This window comes from Miniopterus natalensis, chromosome 7, assembly GCF_054644295.1.
Source record: "Miniopterus natalensis isolate mMinNat1 chromosome 7, mMinNat1.hap1, whole genome shotgun sequence".
Lineage (NCBI taxonomy): Eukaryota > Metazoa > Chordata > Mammalia > Chiroptera > Miniopteridae > Miniopterus > Miniopterus natalensis.
Genome location: NC_142087.1, coordinates 13,429,357 through 13,448,195, shown reverse-complemented (window position 1 = coordinate 13,448,195; position 18,839 = coordinate 13,429,357). Strand labels below are relative to the sequence as shown.

Genomic DNA, 18,839 nt, shown 5'->3' with positions numbered 1-18,839 from the left:
CAAATTACAGTGTCCATAGGTTTATTATGTGCGACACACTAAGCTAGGATTTTAGACACTGTTTGCTCCTAAAGGAGACATTGAAAAGTGTGGGATACTCCCTGCCCAAGCAAGTCTGACCCTCTCCTCATGGCTTCCAATACACGGCTACTTCCACTCTGGGCTGGTAGGTGGATCTGTTTACAGATGTTGTCTCTCTCATGAATCAGCTGCAGAACCTGATAAAATAGAACACATTAAAGACCATCGGAGTCTCACCAAAGCATTCTGCAGAAAGGAATGCCACCCCCACTGTTCTCTGCCAAAGTTAATTTTCAAGTAATTAATTAAGAGGTTGATTAAACCAAACACATGAATTACCTAAATGCTTTACTTTTGCTCAAATCATGTTCTGTCTGTCCCAGAAAGAAATGCTTAAGGATACTAATTGTTTGGCACCTTTACCTCATCAGGAAAATCCTTGGGGTGGGGAGAGGTAAAACGAATCCTCATTTCAGGATCTATTCTGGAGACCTGATCCAGAAGGTAAGCAAAACGAAGGCCCCCTTGCTTGGTTTTATAGTTGGTGGAGAAGCCACGGCTGAGGTTGGTGGGCACTGCACTGTTGAACTGGACTTCTGAATTGTCCCGATAACTATTAACATTCTGGCCAAGCAGTGTCACTTCTTTCAGCCCCTGAAAAGGCGGAAATAAATATTTTGAAAGCAATTTAAAAACTAGTTTGGTAGCTTCATGCCAAATCACTAATTAGCTGAACCTACCAAGAGCCATTCATAAACGTGTTCTGTCTATAACCCAATAATTTCACGCTTGGGCATCTTGTGTGAAGACTTAACTTCAGAATAAAACCTTATGTAAACATTAATCTACAAAGCACTTTTTAGAGTAGCAAAAAACTGGATGCAAACTCAATGTTCAGTAATGGTAAATTCATAACACCATAAATCAAATTAGGACACCATTCTGTCAGATGAATGTTATATAAACATTGCCTATGAAGTATTCCTGCCAAATATATTAAGCCTAAATTGAATCAAGCTTTACACCTAACTTCCAGTTTACCAGAATTCAGGGGAATAGTTTAATTGAGGAAGCAATGAAACAAATCCAGATGTGCCTGAGCTCTTCAAAAAATAATGCATCATTTAAAGCAATTTTTCCAAGTCAGTGGGCTTTTGAATTCACTAAGATTCACTTTAATGTTAAGTTCCTTTTGTTATATACAAATACCTTAGAAAGGTTAGGGAGTTAAATCACCTCAGTCTATTTAAACAGACTATCTCTATCCTGAGAGTTTTGGTACTGTGAGGGAGCTGGAAGGGGAGAGGAAGGAGACAACTTTAGACCAGGAAGCACTTGGCTAGGGTATAGGAATACCTCACAGCACCTGTGTGAGCAGCCAGGGGCCAAACTAGGAAGACTGAGAATCTGTGATAGGGTGAAAAGAGAGTAGCCAAGAAAGTAAGGAAACAGGGAGAGTCTAGCAGAAGAAAAGTCCCACATTCCCACCTACTGTCCTATTCTGCACAGCTGGAAGATTTGAGCCTAGGATTAAGGAGAGACCTCCCCAAGGGCTGAGGGGTCAGCTCCCATAAGGAGGAAGGCAGCAGGTATCTCCCGTCTAGCCTCAGATCTGATTCACTAGCCTCATCTAGTCTCTGCAAGCTGGCCCAGAGAAAACATTTGAACTACCATATCCTTCCAAAAGCAATCCTTCCAATCACCTGACAAGAAAGGCATTATTTTATTCTTTTTCATAGATGGGGAAACTGTGTTTCAAAGAAGGCAGTTAAATGAATAGTGCCAGGGCACCAAGCCAGAGACAGTGGAGCCAGAATACACACTCACTCATCTGATTCTAAATTCATGCTCTCGTGTTATTTTCCCCTTTCACAGACCAGGCAGCTGTGTTTCAAAGAAGGTAGTTAAGTGACCAGTGCCAGGAAACCAAGCCAGAGATGGTGGAGCCAGAATTCGCACTCTGTCCCCTGACTCTAAACCCATGCTCTCATGCTCTCTCCATTCTACTGTGTTGCCTCCTAAGCAAACTTCAAAGCAGAGCTGCTGTAATTTGTGGGCAGCAAACCAAAAATGTACACCTAGGTATTTCTTTCTGGCAGGTGTGGTTCTAAACCTGTGCGGCTTAGAGATGGCACAGGCTGCAAAACTAGAAAGCTGTTCTCATCCTCCCACAAACACACTCAGTAAGAAAACCTGGAGAACTTTTCACCTGCTCAGAAAGCTTTCTCACTTCCTCCAGAATGGAGGCAACAGGCCGACTCCTCTCTCGGCCACGCGTAAAAGGAACAATGCAGTAGCTGCACATGTTGTCACAGCCTCTCATGATAGACCTGGGGGGAAAGCAACAAAACTTAGTAACAGCAGCAGGATGTCTTAGCCTAACCCAAGGAGCAGGTCACAGCACTCTTGGCATTATCCTTCGGCTCTAAATTCTCTTGGCAATGTGCTCACACCAGATCAATCTGAAATCTAAGAAGAACTAAAGCATGAAATTTTTTTCCCTTTATAAACTAGTCTTTAGCCCCAGGACATGACCCAGCCATAACTGGTGGATCGGGTGGTTACGGAAGGGCCAGCGGTAAAGGAAAGGGGCGCGGGCATTCCAGGCCTGGGCTTCCACTGTTCATGTTTGCACACTGTGTGAACTTTTCACATCCACCCAGGGAGATAAACAAATATCATGAAGTGTGCTCAAGGAGCAGAGACAATGGACTTAAAATACAAGGATCTGCAGCCCTGGCCAAGGAGCTCAGTTGCATGGAGCGCCATCTCATACACCAAAAGGCTGTGGGTTTGAGCTCCAATCAAGGCGTGTGCAAGAGGCAAATGATCGATGTTTCTCTCTCTCCCTCTCTAAAAAAATCAATAAAAACATATCTTCGGGTGAGAATTAAAAATAAAATAAAATGCAGGGGTCTGCATTTCTCACATTCCTGCTCCAAATACGAGGTATCTCATTTAAGTCACTTTCTTTCATTTGCATCCTATATACAAAAGCCTCAATTTGTTATAAGGAACTAATTATGGATAGATATGTAGTAAAGACGTTCACTGAGAATTGCTAAATAAATGTTAACTATTATTTTTATTAAGCATTCTAACAACAGAGTATTGACTAGCCATTAAAATGATAAAGGTTGGCAAATTTTTTCTGTAAAAAATGAAACAGTAAATATTTTAGGCTTTGCAGACCATACAATCTGTCACAACTACTCAATTCTGCTATTGAGTGGTGAAAGCAGCCACAGACATTTGTAAACAAATGGGCACAGTTGTATTTCAATAAAACTTTATTTACTAGAACAGGCTGTAAGCCAATTTGCCAATCTATTATAGAAAATTTAATGACATAAAATGTTCACCATTTTAAATAAGAAAAGGTTATAAAACCAAGTACACCAAGAGCTTTTTTTATATATATAAATAAACACATACATAAAGCATATACACATAAGCACAAAGGAAAGGACAGCAATGATATCCAAAATGATAATAGTGTTTATCATTAGGTGGTAGAGTAACAGGTAATTCTTACTCTCCTCTTTATGTTTTTCTACCTTTTCTACATATTCTCCAACAAATATAAACTATTTTGTCAACTACTTTTTTTTAACTTAAAAGATTGGGGGAGAGAAAAAAAGAATCAGGAAAGCCTAAGATATTTTCTTAAGGGAAAAAATAAAACTATAGAGGCAGGGTAAGAAAGACCTCATTTTATGTATATGAATGCATATGCAAAAAACACTTCTCATAGGATTATACAAGAAACAATTAACACACCACATCTGAGAGGTGGCCTAGGAGACTGGGAATGATAGGTGTGAGGGAGTCTTATATACCATTTTTTGTCTTTTGTACTGTGTGCATGTATTAACTTTTTAATGTAATAACATTAACATGTTATTTTAAAAATGACAAAGAAGTTTACTCCCTGTGTCTTGGTCAGTGACTCACTCACACAAAGGCAGAAGTAGCACTGGGGCTCGTCTGGACTGGCAAGACATCAGCATAGGTCTCATCCAGAGACAGCAGCACGTTGGCAGCTTGCTGGCCTGACTCAGCAACAGCCAGCAGCCGAGGAAGGTCCCGATACGCATCTGGTCCAGCCAAAATATCCACCATTTTTTCCCTATTGAGGATCTCCTCCTTCAGTCTCTCAGCCATGCAACCTGGGAGGGAAAAGTAATAAGCACCTGTTCCCAAATTCATCAGGTCTCAGGGCTTTTCAGTACACATTATCTCCAGCTTGATCGGAGACCAGAGCACAGAAACTTCTCTCAAGACTTTTGCATCATCCCTCAAATTTCCCCAAACTCTTCCACAGCACTGGAACTTGCACCTTCCTACACATACAAGAAAACCACAGGGGAAGGGCTCAAGAGCAATTCAATTAAATGCCCAGAAAAAATTAAACCATCATCCAAATAACCTTTCTAGACACGAACTACTTTTTTCCCATTGAAAATTACTTGTTGCTACAAATAAAAATTTTTTGCATCACAAATTTATTTTTAAAAAGAAAACTTAATAGCCCGGCCAGCATGGCTCAGTGGTTGAGCACCGACCTATGAGCCAAGTCATGGTTCAATTCTTGGTCAGGGCACATGCCCAGGTCTCAAGCTTGATCCCCAGCTGGGGGTGTGTAGGGAGGCAACCAATCAATGACTTCCTCTCATCATTAATGTTTCTATCTCTCTCTCCCCATCTCCCTTCCTCTGTCTGAAATCAATAAAAACGTATTTTTTAAAAATAAAACTTAATATACACTTATATCCCTTTTATTCCTCTTCTTGCACATAATACTTGCTAAAACCTGTAAGAAATGAGCCCGGCCGGGCGTGGCTCAGTGGATGAGTGTCGACATGGGATCCAGGCGATCGGGGTTCAATTCCCGGTTAGGGCACATGCCCAGGTTGTGGTCTAAGCAGCCCCATCAATGACTCCCTCATCATTGATGTTTCTCTCTCTCTCTCTCTCCCTCTCCCTTCCTCTCTCTGAAATCAGTAGACATATTAAAAAAAAAAAAAATTTTTCAGCGAATCCTTCCATCTTCCTGTATCATTTACTACATTAATCTGTGTAACAAGGTATGTTCTGTGTTTTGAACCATCATCAAGAGGAATTAATTTATTCTACAAGGGACAGTCTGTTATAAGGTTAAATATATTAACTAAATTCTAGAAACAAGAGGGTACAGGATATTTATTTTTGAAATATGCTTCCCAGCTATCTAGATCAGAGCTGTCCAACAGAACTTCTAGGATGATAGAAATGTTCTTTATCTGTGCTGTTCAAACCAGTAGCCACTAGTCAAGGGTTGCTACTGAGCAGTCACTATGTGGCTAGTGAGACTAAAGAAAAAGAAGTAAATTGTTAGTATTATTTGTTTAATTAAATTTAAATGACTACATGTGTCTACTGAACATATTGGTCAGTACAGATCTAGATCTTCACTAGGGCACACTTCAGGAGTCAAGATGAAACACCCCTATACTATAAATTTATGCTTGCTGCCCCCTTAGACTCCAAACGCTCTCCTATCCATAACTCTGCCACCATGAGCCACATTAGACTCCAGGAAGGATAAACGACTTTCTGGGTACCTATTACTTCAAGGTACTAAAAAAGCCCTTTTATGAGCTTTATCTCATTTAATCCTACAGCCTCTGACATTAAGTACAAGATTTGCACGGGGTACATAAGATTTCTTCACACACTGGGAATCTGGCCTCTAGGGGAAACCCTAGCACATAAAGCTCCATGGAGCCCTGGCTGATGTGGCTCAGTTGGCTGAGCGTCATCCCATATACCAAAAGGTTGCCGGTTCAATTCCATCAAGGCACATACCCAGGTTGTGGGTTTGATCCCCAGTCGGGGTGCATACAGGACACAACTAATTGATGTTTCTTTCTCACATCAATTTTTCTCTCTCTTTCTCTCCCTTTCCCTCTCTAAAAAAAAAAAAAATCAATAAAAACATATTTTTAAAAACTCTGCATGGAGCCAGTCTCAAAACCCACAAAATCTGCAAGTTACCAAATACCTAGAATCCCAATCTTCAGAGGTACTCGGGAACGAAGCCGTTTTGTCTTCAGGGCTTTAAGCTGATGTAAACGATTCCAGATGGTCTGTTCAGCCTTCTCCCTACAGAGATCAAGAGGTAGACCTGAACCTGCAAATAAACTACAAAGCAATCTAAAAGAGTAGGACAATGGGAATAAAATAAAAACCTTCAACACTAAATGAATACCTAGCCCTAAGGCTCAGAGAAGGTAGGCAGGGAGCCCACTGAAGAAGCACCACTTGCTATAACATTCCTAGAATGATGCCCTTCCTGCCCATCTCCAAATCTTGACAAGCCTTTAAGTCAAACTCAAAAACAATCTACTTCACAAAGCCTTCCCCAACTCTACTGTTAGAGAGTTATTCTCCTTCCTCTTAACTACATAGCATTTTAACTCTGCTTCCTCTGTACTTAGCACTTATCCTTTTCATTGTTTGATTTTTTTACCTAGTGCTTTCACCAGGTCTTAGAGCTATCTGTGTATCTGTCTTAGTTCCTATATCAGGCTAAGCTCCTTAAACCAGGCTCCATGAAAAAAGGGTTCATTTTTGAATCTCCCAAAGCACCTAGTTCTGTGTCTTGCAGCAGAGACCCTCGGAACAAAAATGTTGAATTAATTACTTGATAGTACAGCCAACTGAGGAAACATTAACATGCCTTGTACATAGAAACAAAGTATGAAAGAGGTTATGTTCACCTCTGATAGATGCCACTCATCTCTGTTCAGAAGAACTCTGTCCCCCAGCCACTGACTGCATCCTAGCCCTTAGGATATGAACATCATCATAAACATGTGCCATTCGCTATAAGAAAAACCTTAGGAAAAGTTGGGTGACTCAGCACACTCTCAGTTTCCTCATCTATACAATGGGTTTGATGACATCACCTACCCCATAGAGTTGATGTGAGAATTAAATTACCTAGTGCATATAGAGTGTTCAGCACAGGACGTGACAAACAGCACATGCTCAGCAAATGTCAACCAGTTCTATCATTACTGTCTCCATTGCATAAAACCGCAAATCCAGCCCAGCCAGAGTTGCTCAGTGGGTTGAGCATTGTCCCATGAACCAAAAGGTCACAGGTTCGATTCCTGGTCAGGGCACGTGCCCGGGTTTTGGACTCAATCCCCAGTAGGGAGTGTGCAGGAGGCAGCCAATCGATGTTTCTCTTTCTCTGTCCCCCTCCCTTCCTCTCTATCTAAAATCAATAAAAACTTTTTTTTTAATTACAAATCCATTGGCTTATCTCCATAGGTCAGCCAGCCTGGCACTATTAGCTCTAGCGTTTTATATAAGATACATTCACTCTCTAGATAAAGAACAAATTCCCACCTGATAGAGCATGTGACAAGGAGGATCACATCAGCCTGAGTGGAGAGCAAGAAATAAAAAGAAAATTATGAAATTAGCCTTGTACAATCACTGCCCATGGCCCTTTATTCTTTTTTATTGTGGAAAGACATACATAACATTTACCATTTTAACCAATTTTAAGTATACAATTCCTTAGCATTAAATACATTCACATTGTTGTGCAACCATCACCACCATCAACCTTCCAGAACTATTTCATCTTCTCCAACTAAAACTCTGTACCCATTAAACACTAATTCCCATCCCATCCCTGTCCTTGCAGTCCATTTTTAACTTAGTTCCTCGCCTGGAAGTAACCACAACCATAAAAATTTCAAAACTAATGAAACAGCCCTGGCTGGCATGGCTCAGTGGTTAGAGTGTCAGCCTGGGCACCAGAGGATTTTGGGTTCAATTCCCAATCAAGGGCACCTACCTGGGTTGCAGGATCAATCCCTGCCCCCAAGTAGGGGTCTGTGGGGGAGGCAACCAATCAATGTGTCTCTCTCACATCGATGTTTCTCTCTTCTCTCTCTATCTCTCCCGCACCCCTCCCTTCCCCTCTCTCTAAAAATCAATGGGAGCCCGGCCGGGTGTGGCTCAGCAGTTGAGCGTCGACCTAGGATCCAGGTGATGAGGGTTCGATTCTTGGTCAGGGTACATGCCCAGGTTGCGGCCTCGGGATTTCGGGCTCGATCCCCAGTCGGGGGCATGCAGGAGGCAGCCAATCAATGACTCTCTCATCATTGATGTTTCTCTCTCTCTCCCTCTCCTTTCCTCTCTCTGAAATCAATAAAGATATATTTTTTTAAAAAATAAAAATAAATAAATAAAAATCAACGGGGAAAAAATAATAATGATGAAACAAATGTACGCCTTGGTCCCATGCTACACACTTTACTCAAAGGAACTCACTCTTGCCAGACTAGACCCTGTTGCTGAAACTGCATCTAAGAACTGGCACAAAAGCAGTCTCACCCAGGCCCAGGAAACACAGGGAAACAGGAAATTTGTGTACCTCTTGAAGATTATTGGTCCGCAGGTAGCCACTCTTCTGTAAGATAGACCAGGCTATCTCTGTGTCATTCACATTCATCTGGCAGCCATAGGTCTCAAGGTAGACTGGAAGGAGAGGGAGATTCCATGGTAGGCAGACAAAAAGGGATCACATGTCTCAAAGGTCTCCTTGCCAAATGCCCCAGAAATACTTGATGAAACTGGTTATCCACTAAGTTCTCTGTTGCCTCAATTCTCAGAAACCATTAATTGCTAGATGTACCACCAAATTAATGACAGCCTTTCAGAACAAAAGAAATACTACATTATATACACACACCCATTATAAGCCGTATCTCTTAAAATATGGGGAAAACATGCACCTAAAAATCAAGGAAATATGGTTATAAAAACAATTAGAAAAGGAAGACTAGCTGACAGCACTGATTATCAACCCAGAGAAAAAATAAATTTAAATCCACATGTAGCCCTGGCCAGGTAGCTCAGTTGGTTAGAGTATCATCCAGATACTACAAGGTTGTGAGTTTGATCCCTGGTCATGGCACATACAAGAATCAACCAATGAGCCCAGCAGGGCGTGGCTCAGTGGTTGAGCTTCAACCTAGGATCCAAGAGATCTCGGTTCGATTCCCAGTCAGGGCACATGCCCGTGTTGCGGGCTCGATCCCCAGTCAGGGGTGTGCAGGAGGCAGCCGATCAATGACGACTCTCTCATCATTGATGTTTCTATCTCTTCCTCTCCCTCTCCCTTCCTCTCTCTGAAATCAATAAGGATATATTTTTTTAAAAATTTTAATTAAAAAAAAAAAGAATCAACCAATGAGTGCATAACTAAGTGGAACAACAAATCGATGTCTTTCTCTCTCTCTCTCTCTCAAAAATCAATAAATAATTAAATTAAACAAATAATGAGGTTCTCTAACCTCTGGAGGTAGTCTCAGTGGTGAGAGAGTACATAAAGCCACAAAATAAAGATGAGGCAACTTCCTACAGTAACTTCAAACATCTTAAATAAAAGCAAGCATGGTTTTAATGACATAAAACACATTTGCACAAAGTTTTAAGAATATCAACTTCACACTCAGGCAAGCCCCTTCAAATTAAATTCCTATATCAACCCCTGCCCCCACTGGCAGACCCAAATAAATTCCAAATAAAGTTAAAAGTTGAATGACAGGATTATATGAAAATCAACAGAAAATAGCAGTAATTTTTTAAAGGAGGAAGGGAGGGAGGGAGGAAGGGAGGGAGGGAGGGAGGGAGGGGGGGAGGGAGATCAGGATTTTTTAAAAATTTTCCTTGGCTTACTTTCCTTGTCTAAAAAAAGAACACACCAATATTTATGTCAGAGAGGGACTGAAAGAAACAACAAATTACAAAAAACTGCAAAATAACTAACAGGGGTCACAAGGTGTACATACTCCATGATTTACTAAATCAATTCCTAAAGATTCATTCTGCAAAAAAAAATTTAACAGAATCAGTATCTATCTATCTCCATCTCTATCAGAGATAGAAATAGAAAGACATAGATATAGGTGTAGATGATGAGACACTTAAAGTATTATTTAAAATATAAAAATTTTTTAAACAACCTAATGTCCAACTATAGGGGAAAGGTTGAAAAACATCACAGTAAGCACAATGTGATATTTTGTACCAATTTTTTTTAATATGTTTTTATTGATTTTAGAGAGAGAATAAGAGGGAGATAGAAGCATGAATAAGCTGCCTCCTGCACACCCCCTACTGGGGACTGAGCCCACAACTGGGGCTTGTGCCCTGACCAGGAATCGAATGGGTGACCTCTTGGTGCATGTACTACGTTCAACCACCAAGCCACACCAGTCACGCTGTACCAATTTTAAAAATTTTAATTATAAATAATGTAGTATTTAGGAAAATGTTAAATAAAAACAAGTTACAAATAATTTTCACCTTATCATTGCAACCAAATCTTTAACAATTATAAACGGAAATAGTTTTTTTAAACAGGGCAAAGGGGGAAAGGTCTGATTGTCCCTTAATTTCTCTTCAAACTTTTCTTAAGGCATTTAACTGATTGCATAATGTTTCTAAGAAAACCTCTGCCTAAACATAAAGAGTGAATTTCTACAGCACCAATTGTGAAAGCTGTCTTATAACTTAAGACAATCTAAAAATCAGAACAGAAATTACAGGGTTTCCAAAGGTAACCAAGGAGAGGACTACCCAGGACTCTACCCCCCAGATGCATGTACCAACACTGTAAGTTCCTTATTTTAATGTTACTTGGTGGAGTTTGATGAGTCCATAACTTAGCAAGCCTTCCCACACTGTTAACCCTCCAAAGCCAGGTCTGTAATAAAATAAAGATTAAGAATCAGGCCATGGATGCTGGGAAACACAAAGCAGAAAGCCCAAAGACGAAAAGTAAAACCAACCTTTTCTCTGCCTTCCTAAAAGTTCATCTACTGTGATATATGGAGGTGGGTCCACCACATCTGAAGAAGACAGTTTCTCTTGAGGAACTGAAGCACTTCTTAAAAAATGCTGAAAAGTCGGTCCAGTGGCCAGCCTGGAGCTGAAATCCTTCCGAACTCCATCTTCCTGCTGCCCCTCTGGACTGGGACATGTGGTGCTAGAGAAACTGCTGTGTGCCCTGCAGGTCCCAAGCAGCAGCCAGGACACAGAGGCCAAGGACCCCCACCCCAGACACCTCTGTGTTTGGAGGATACACTGTAAATGATGCATGGCACCAAAACAGCCCAAAATCTGCAAAAAAAAATAACAGACATCATCAACATTTCTTGAACACTATGTACAGGGTACCACTCTAAGTACTTCAAGTGTATTAATACATTTAATCCTCACAAAAACTCAAGAAGATGATACTTTTAACAATAGTACCCCTATTTTTACAGGTAAAAAAACTGAGGCAACTTGCCCAAGATCACACAAAGGAGTGCCAGAGATGAGATGCAAATCCAGACAGTGTGTTATCAAAACAAAGGGGTGGTAGAGAAGAGATGAGAAGCCCTGACAAAATAAAGTAGCACCCTGTACAGGAACAATTCCAAAGGCTTTAAGAGTATTAACTCATCAAATTTTCACAGCAATCCTAAGCAACATAGGCAGCAGACACTATTATTATGTCATGGAGAGATGAGGAAAGAAACAAGAAAGGCTCAGGAACTTATCTAAGCTCCCCCAGCCAGTAAGCAGCAGAGCTGGCCACTTGATAACTGCCTCCCAATACTGTGAAAACCACTTACTCACTGAGGGCATCTTCCTTTGAGTTCCTTCAAAAGGAATATATCTAACATGGGGCACCATATGCCTGATCAGTGACTCCTTCTACCCTCCATGAGTCTCAAATTACTGCCTTCAAACTTCCCACCCATGGCTGGAGGGATGGAAAATGGCACAACCTTTACAGGGGGCAATGTGCCACTTTCCATCAAAATTACACACACACACAAACTCTTTGACCAAGTAGTTCTATTCCTAAATATTTATCCTACAGATACACTCTTACATGTACAAAATGACCTACATATAAGGATATTTGTTGCAGTAGCGTTTCTAACAGCAAAAGAATTGAAGAGATCTAAATATCATCAATAGGGGACTAGTTAAGTAAATCATGGTACATCCATACAGTGGAATAAGATATGACTGTTAGAAAGTGAGCTAAATCTATACATGACAAAAGCAAGAAAGCAGCCCTGGCCTGTGTAACTCAGCTGTTGGGAGCGTTGTCCTGTATACCAAAAGGTTGTGGGTTCAATTCCTGGTCAGGGCACATACCTAAGTTGTGAGTTTGGTCCCCAGTCACGGTGCATACAAGAGACAATCGATGTTTCACTCTCACATCTATGTCTCTCTCTCTCTCTCTCTTCCTCTCCCTCTAAAAAAATCAATTTGAAAAAAACAAGGAAGCAAAGTGCTAGAAACTACCTACAGTAGGCTACACTTGAATCTGTGGGGGAAGGCAGAAACATTAAGGAACATATTTGTAAGTGCACACAGAATCTAGAATGCAAAAGAAACGATGACTGCCTCCCAAGAATAAACCCAGGTGGCTCAAAGTACAAGATTTGGAGACATACTTTACACCATATATTCTTAATGGACTGCCTCACTCCAGCCATATCAGGCATCTTTATACTGATCTTCACTAGTTCTCTAGGCTTTTACACATGCTCTTCTCTCTGGCTGATATATCTTCTCTCTACTGACTTGGCCAACTCCTATGCCACTTTTTAGGTCTCTGCTTCCTCCTGGAAGCCTGTCCTGGCAACCACCCCCAAAGTCTAGGTTGGGGGTCCTCCTCTAGGTCCCCAAAGCCTCCTTATAACACTCTATCACAAGAGTCATCACATTTTGCTATTACTTACTACTTATGCTTTGCCATCTCTTATAAGCTGGGAGGTATCTGAAAGCAGAAAACCAATGTTATTCATATCTACAGCAGGTGCTGCACATGCAAAATGAGCAGATGTGGCCTGTTACCTCTCCAAGCTGATCTGCTGTATATGCTACCAGTACTTTGGGCAGGAGCAGTGCTAACCTACTTTCAAGTGTCAGAGAACAGCAGATGTTTACTGTGAACTTTAAACTCACCAATATCTGCCCTTACTAGTTGTGTGACCTTGGGCAAGTCAAATTCCTGCCTCTGAGCTGTAAAATAAGGATAAAAGTAGTACCTACCTCCCAGAGATGTTGTGAGAACTAAAGATTTTAAAAACCCAACTTAGCATAGTCAGTTTTCAGTAACTTCACATCTGCAGCCCACATCTCCTCTCATGGTGGGTATAGAGCATTGTGGTTAAGATTCTATAGTTAAGGTCTGACCCAACTGCTCCCTGGCCAGGTAACTTTGGGCACCTGGGAGCTTCCACTTCTTCATGTGTTAAATAAGGATAACAGTACCTACCTCTATGTCTGCTGTGAGGATCAAATACGATAATACAAATAAAATGCTTGCATAGCACAATGTGAGGGCCTCTGTGGGGGCTGAGAAATTAATTGGTAGTGGGCAAAAAACATGAGACAACAGCCTCATCTCGGTATAAACATGAACAATAAAGCATCCCAAACACCTTATTGGGTGGTTACAATGTGGTGCTAAACGTGTCCCGTTGATCGGCGTATTTCATCTTCACAGCAACTCTGTGAGGAAGGCTCTAATATCACCCCCACTTCACAGACGACAAAGCTAAGGCTCGGGGTGAAGACGGGTGACCTGCTTGACGTCACAAGCGAGTCGGCAGCTGGACTTGGGCGCGAACCCCGACAGTCTGACACCAGGGTCTGCGCCGTGACCACCAAGCCATCCTCCCCTGGACCACCGCGCACGTCCGGGCCTCCACCGCCCCTCCGGCCCGGGCGCGGACCCTGGGCGACGCGCAGGCCCCTCCCGCGACACGCCGCTCACCTCCCGCAGCTCGGGCACCTGGCGTCACGCAGCGAAAGCTCCTCCCAGCCTCACCGGCTGCCCTCCCAGCTGTCCGCAGCTGCGCCGGCGCACGCTGTGCGACTTCCGTTCCTCTGCGACTTCCGTCCGGGTGGATCCAACGGAAGTGCCTTCTCCGTAGGGTCCGGGTGGATCCAGGCTCCAGGCTTTGAAAAACTTCCACTGCTCGGTAAACCGTACGGTACCCCGTAGCCCGCGTGTGACAACGGAGCAATTGAAGTGTGGTGAGTGTGAGTTAAACGCGCTCTAAATGTGAAATGCACACTGGATGTCGAAGAAAGAATGCAGCAAGTCTCATCAATAATTTTTTTATTGATTACTTGTTAAAGTAATATTAGAGATATATTGGATTAAATATATTATTTAAATTAATTTCACCTGTTTCTCTTTCCCTTTTAAGGTGGCTACTGGGAAATTTTAAATTACATACGTGGCTCGCTTTCTGTTTCCATTGGACAGCGCTGCGCCGTAGGTTAAAGACTTCCCGATTCAGGTCTCCAGCCTGCACCCCAATGGAGTACAGATCCATACACAGTTCAGGACCTAAGTGGCACCGGTCTAATGACCATCTCTCACTTTATACAGAACCCTTCATTTCCACACACATCCTCACCCAAAACCTGCTCCTGCCCAATCTGACCGGTCTCAATCTTGTTCACTGCAATATCCTCATGCTCCAGCCCAGAGTCTGGTTCATAGAAGGGCTTGCAAAATATTTTTTGAATGAGTAAGTGATTGTTTCATGTTTTCACTTGGGTTCCCCAGAAGCAGACCCTGAGACACAGATTTGAGTGCATATAGGTGATCTGAGGAAACACTGATGGAGTAGTCAGGGAATGAGACAGGAAAGGGAAGATGGCCAATAAAGAGTATGTTATCAAGCCAGTTACCATAATGGGCACCTGGGTCTTACTTCTGTTGGGGAGCTCTGGGAAACACTGTAAAACAGACACTTCATGATTATTTCACCCAAGGAGAGAGGAAGCTGGAGTAGTCATGTACTAGCAGTCATGGAAAGATGCTCCTACATGTGTTAATTCCTCAGTGCTTCTGCCCTGCCTGTGCAGGGAGGTTGTGGTTGGGAGAAAGCCCTCTGTCAATAAGATGCGGACACTGGCCCCAGCACTCTGAATTAGTAAGGCTCTGGGGCCCTGACAGCCTCTGCTGCAACTGACCTCTCTGGCTCCTCATTAGAACTTTGAGGTTATTATTTAGGCAAAAAAACTGAAAATAACAAAAGGTAGTCATGTCCTGAAACTCACACAACTAGTGCATGGCAAAACAGGGATCCACCCACAAGCCAATCTGCTCCCGAAGCACTATTCTTACTGACTAATTCAAAGTCAGACTGGTTGGGTTCCCATTGAGGCTGTGATGCTTACTTTTATAGCCATGGTCGTTAGTTAGCCCTGCTGACTCCCAGTTTCATTGCTTATAAAGTTGACTACTGTGTGGCGGATACCCTGCATGGGGAGCAGAAGGATGTCAGGAGAGCATTTAGGGAGCTGTGGCAGTTGTCTAGAGTGTGGAGTCCTGGACCAGTATGGTGCAGTGAGGATGATGGAAACAAATCTGTATTTCAGGAGTTTGAGCATACTGCAAAAGTTTAATGGGGTGCGGTGGGGGTTGGGTGGAGGGGGGCAAAAAGGGAGAAAATTGGAGACATTTGTAAGACTGTCAACAATAAAATAAAATAAAATTTTTTAAGTTTATACTGTGTCCTTAGATGATGGCTAGGTGCCAATTCAGTCGAATATACAAAGGCAAACACAGGCCAAGAACTGTATTATGGTTCTTGTTTTCTACTGTGGTTCTCCAGATAATTTAGGATGTGATCTGATCATTTGGGGGAATTATCAGCACCATCAAAGTACAAAATTTCAGAATTCCTCCCGGAAAACTCTTAAACTCTAGAGACAAGTTCCTGGATACTCTGGGACCTAAGTATTCAAGTTTACTGTCAAATTTTTTACTGCACAGGGAAGATTTGGCCATGGGGAAGCCCCATCATGGTGGCAGCACCTACACCCCAACAGAAGTTATGTTGAGGGGGTTAGCCTCCCACTCACCACCGTGAGGGAAGAAGACATTTCTTTTCCTTCCGTGGTGGCCCCCAAGCACAGACCCCGTCCTTCCAGGCACAGCAATTCCCTGTTTCAGCTCCTACTTATTATTTTATCGTGGCCCTTCCCTCTTTATTCTCAGTCTTGTCTTCTTAGAATCACAGAAAGGAATTCTAGAGCTGGAAGGAAGCCACTTTTAGGGCTTCCAGTGTGGACGTCAGGGAAGAGTTAGGATTTGAACCCAGGTGTCCTGACCTCTTAGAACTGTGCTCTTTTGAATCTGGACCTTCCCCTAGCAGCCCCATTGGAAGGTGTCACCTTCTCCCTTTATGGTCAGAGCGGGAGGCCACTGATCAGAGGATGTTAGAGCTACACTTTACCAGTTCTTTTTTTTTTTTTTTAATATATATCTTCATTGCTTTTCAGAGAGAGGAAGGGAGAGGTAGAGAGAGATAGAAACATCCATGATGGGAGAGAATCATTGATCGGCTACCTCCTGCATGCCCCTGACCGGGAATCAAGCCTGCAACCTGAGCATGTGCCCCGACCCGGAATCGAGCCCACAACCCGGGCATGTGCCCTGACTGGGAATCAAACCGCGATCTCCTGGATCCTAGGTTGATGCTCTGCCGCTGAGCCACGCCCTGCCGGGCTACCAGTTCTAATTACCCATGGGGCAAAGCTGGCAGCATGAGGGATGTTCTCTGGTGCCTGTTACGCTGCCCCCACCTACACACACGCACTCAACAGTCATTCCCAACATTCCTACTATCCAGCCCACATGGGGGCCAGGGACCACTTTCCACACATACACACACCCCATTACCCACCCCATTCCAACCACAAGGGTCCACTTCCAGTTGCCATGTTGTGGAGTCTTGTACAGTGTTGTGCTTAAGCAACGAAGGTGATGAAAACAAACCCTTCACCAGGTGTTTGGGAGCGCCATGTTCCATCCCACCTTGGGATCTGTCACCTGGGATACTTTTACCCCTTCCACCTGACTAACTCCTACTGGTCAGTGATCGTTCTAATTGCTACTGGGCAATTACTACTCCCCTCCTCCTTCCCCACTGATGTCAGGCTCAGCCACATGACTTGTTTTGGCTTCAGTTTCCTCATGTGGAGGTTTGATTAGGACTGCTTAGCCTACTACAATAGTGTCTAGCCATATGTGGCTATTGAGCACTTGAGATGCAGCTAGTGTGAATGAGGAACTGAATTTAATTTAAATTAATGTTAATATGAAAACTGATACTCGGTTTAGTTATTGGATAACTTTGAAACTAGTTAGATATGTGAATCTACATTTTTAAACTGTAAATTTTATGAAATCTAAATACAAATAAAGTATTTGTTATGAAAATTTGGCATCTAGAGATGTGTAGGTGTAAAATATACACCAGATTCCAAAGACTTAACATGAGAAAAAGAATGTAAAACACTTCATTAATAAATTTTTATATTATGTGTTGAAGTGATAATACTTTGGATCTATTGGGTTAAATTAAATATATTATTAAACATTTTTTCATCTTTTTTTTACTTTTTTTAGCACTAGAAAACTTGCAATTACATATATGGCTCACATTGTATTTAAATGGATAGGTTAGAGCCAGAAAGTGTCTAAGATGAATAAGGGCTTGAAGTCAGAAAGAACTACTTTGAAAGTTCAAGCTCAGACATTTCACAGGTATGTGATTTTGGACAAGTCACTCTCCCCATCTGAGTCCCCGTTTCCTTACATGGGCAATAGAGATCATTGTGCCTGCCACAAAGATGTGTGGTGAGGATCCAAGAAGGAAACATGTACAGTGTCTGGCAGACAGCAACCACTCTTTAAATGTATGCTATTGTTACTGTTGTCACTGTGATTTTTGGACAATGCAAGCAAGTAGGTTGTTCTAAACATGGCAACTCATATCCAGCCAACATGGTACAGCTTCCAAAGAATATTCCGATAAGCAGCTCCAAGTGTCCTCCCTGCTGCAGGAAAGGGGTTGAGACTTTCTATGATGGTTTTAAAATAGGTCCACTAAGTCACTGACGTTCTTTTATTCAACAGGTGGAAACTGCACTGGCCAGGTAGCTCAGCTGGTTAGAGCATCGTCCCAGTACACCAAGGTTTCAGGTTCAATCCCAGGTCAGGGCACATAAAGAATCAACCAATGAATGCATGGATGAGTGGAACAGCAAAATCAATGTCTCTCTTTCACTCACTCTCTCTCTCTGCCTCCCTCCCTCCCTTCCTCTCTCTTACTAAAAATCAATCAATCGCCCAGCTGGGCGTGGCTCAGCGGTTGAGGGTCAACCTGGGATCCAGGCGACCGGGGTTCGGTTCCCAGTCAGGGCACATGCCCGGGTTGCGGGCTCGATCAATGACTCTCTCATCATTGATTCTTCTATCTCTCTCTCTCCCTCTCCTTTCCTCTCTCTGAAATCAATAAAGATATATTTTTTAAAAAATTAAAAATCAATCAATAAAAAGGTGAAAACTAATTCCCCTCCCCTTGAGTGTGTGTTGGGCTTACTGCCTCACTTCTAATGAACAGAATAAAGCACAAGTGACAGTATGTGACATCCAAGACTGGGTCATAAGAGACACTGTGGGTTCCTCTTGACTCTCTCTTCTGTGTCACTCACTCTAGTGGAAGCCAACTGCCTTGTCATAAGCATATTCAAGCAGTCCTATGGTTAGGTCCATGTGGTGAGGAACTGAGGCATCCTGCCAATAGCAGTGAGTGAGCAATATTGGAAACAGATCCTCTAGCCTCAGTCAAGCCTTCAGATGAGTGCAGCCCCAGCCAACATATTGACTACAACCTCATGATAGAGCCTGAGATAAGAACAACCCAGCTTAG

At 42.6% G+C, this 18,839-nt stretch overlaps 1 protein-coding gene across 2 annotated transcripts in view; it reads right to left on the bottom strand.

The window, feature by feature from the left end:
* Positions 1-13,936, bottom strand: part of CDK5RAP1 (CDK5RAP1 mitochondrial tRNA methylthiotransferase) — a 170,519-nt gene extending 156,583 nt beyond the window's left edge. The window contains exons 1-9 of one of the 2 annotated variants that reach the window (XM_087818794.1): positions 13,877-13,936; positions 10,881-11,211; positions 8,459-8,562; positions 7,420-7,454; positions 6,065-6,165; positions 3,980-4,190; positions 2,231-2,351; positions 445-675; positions 121-218 (exon numbers count right to left, since the gene is read on the bottom strand). In XM_087818794.1, coding sequence (XP_087674920.1) covers positions 121-218; positions 445-675; positions 2,231-2,351; positions 3,980-4,190; positions 6,065-6,165; positions 7,420-7,454; positions 8,459-8,562; positions 10,881-11,190 — 1,211 coding nt within the window. In that variant the 5' untranslated portion in view covers positions 11,191-11,211; positions 13,877-13,936. Of the gene's footprint in view, positions 1-120; positions 219-444; positions 676-2,230; positions 2,352-3,979; positions 4,191-6,064; positions 6,166-7,419; positions 7,455-8,458; positions 8,563-10,880; positions 11,260-13,876 lie in introns of those variants that run through there. The other variant, XM_016200643.2, reaches the window with a different exon arrangement.
* Positions 13,937-18,839: the final 4,903 nt, after the last annotated feature.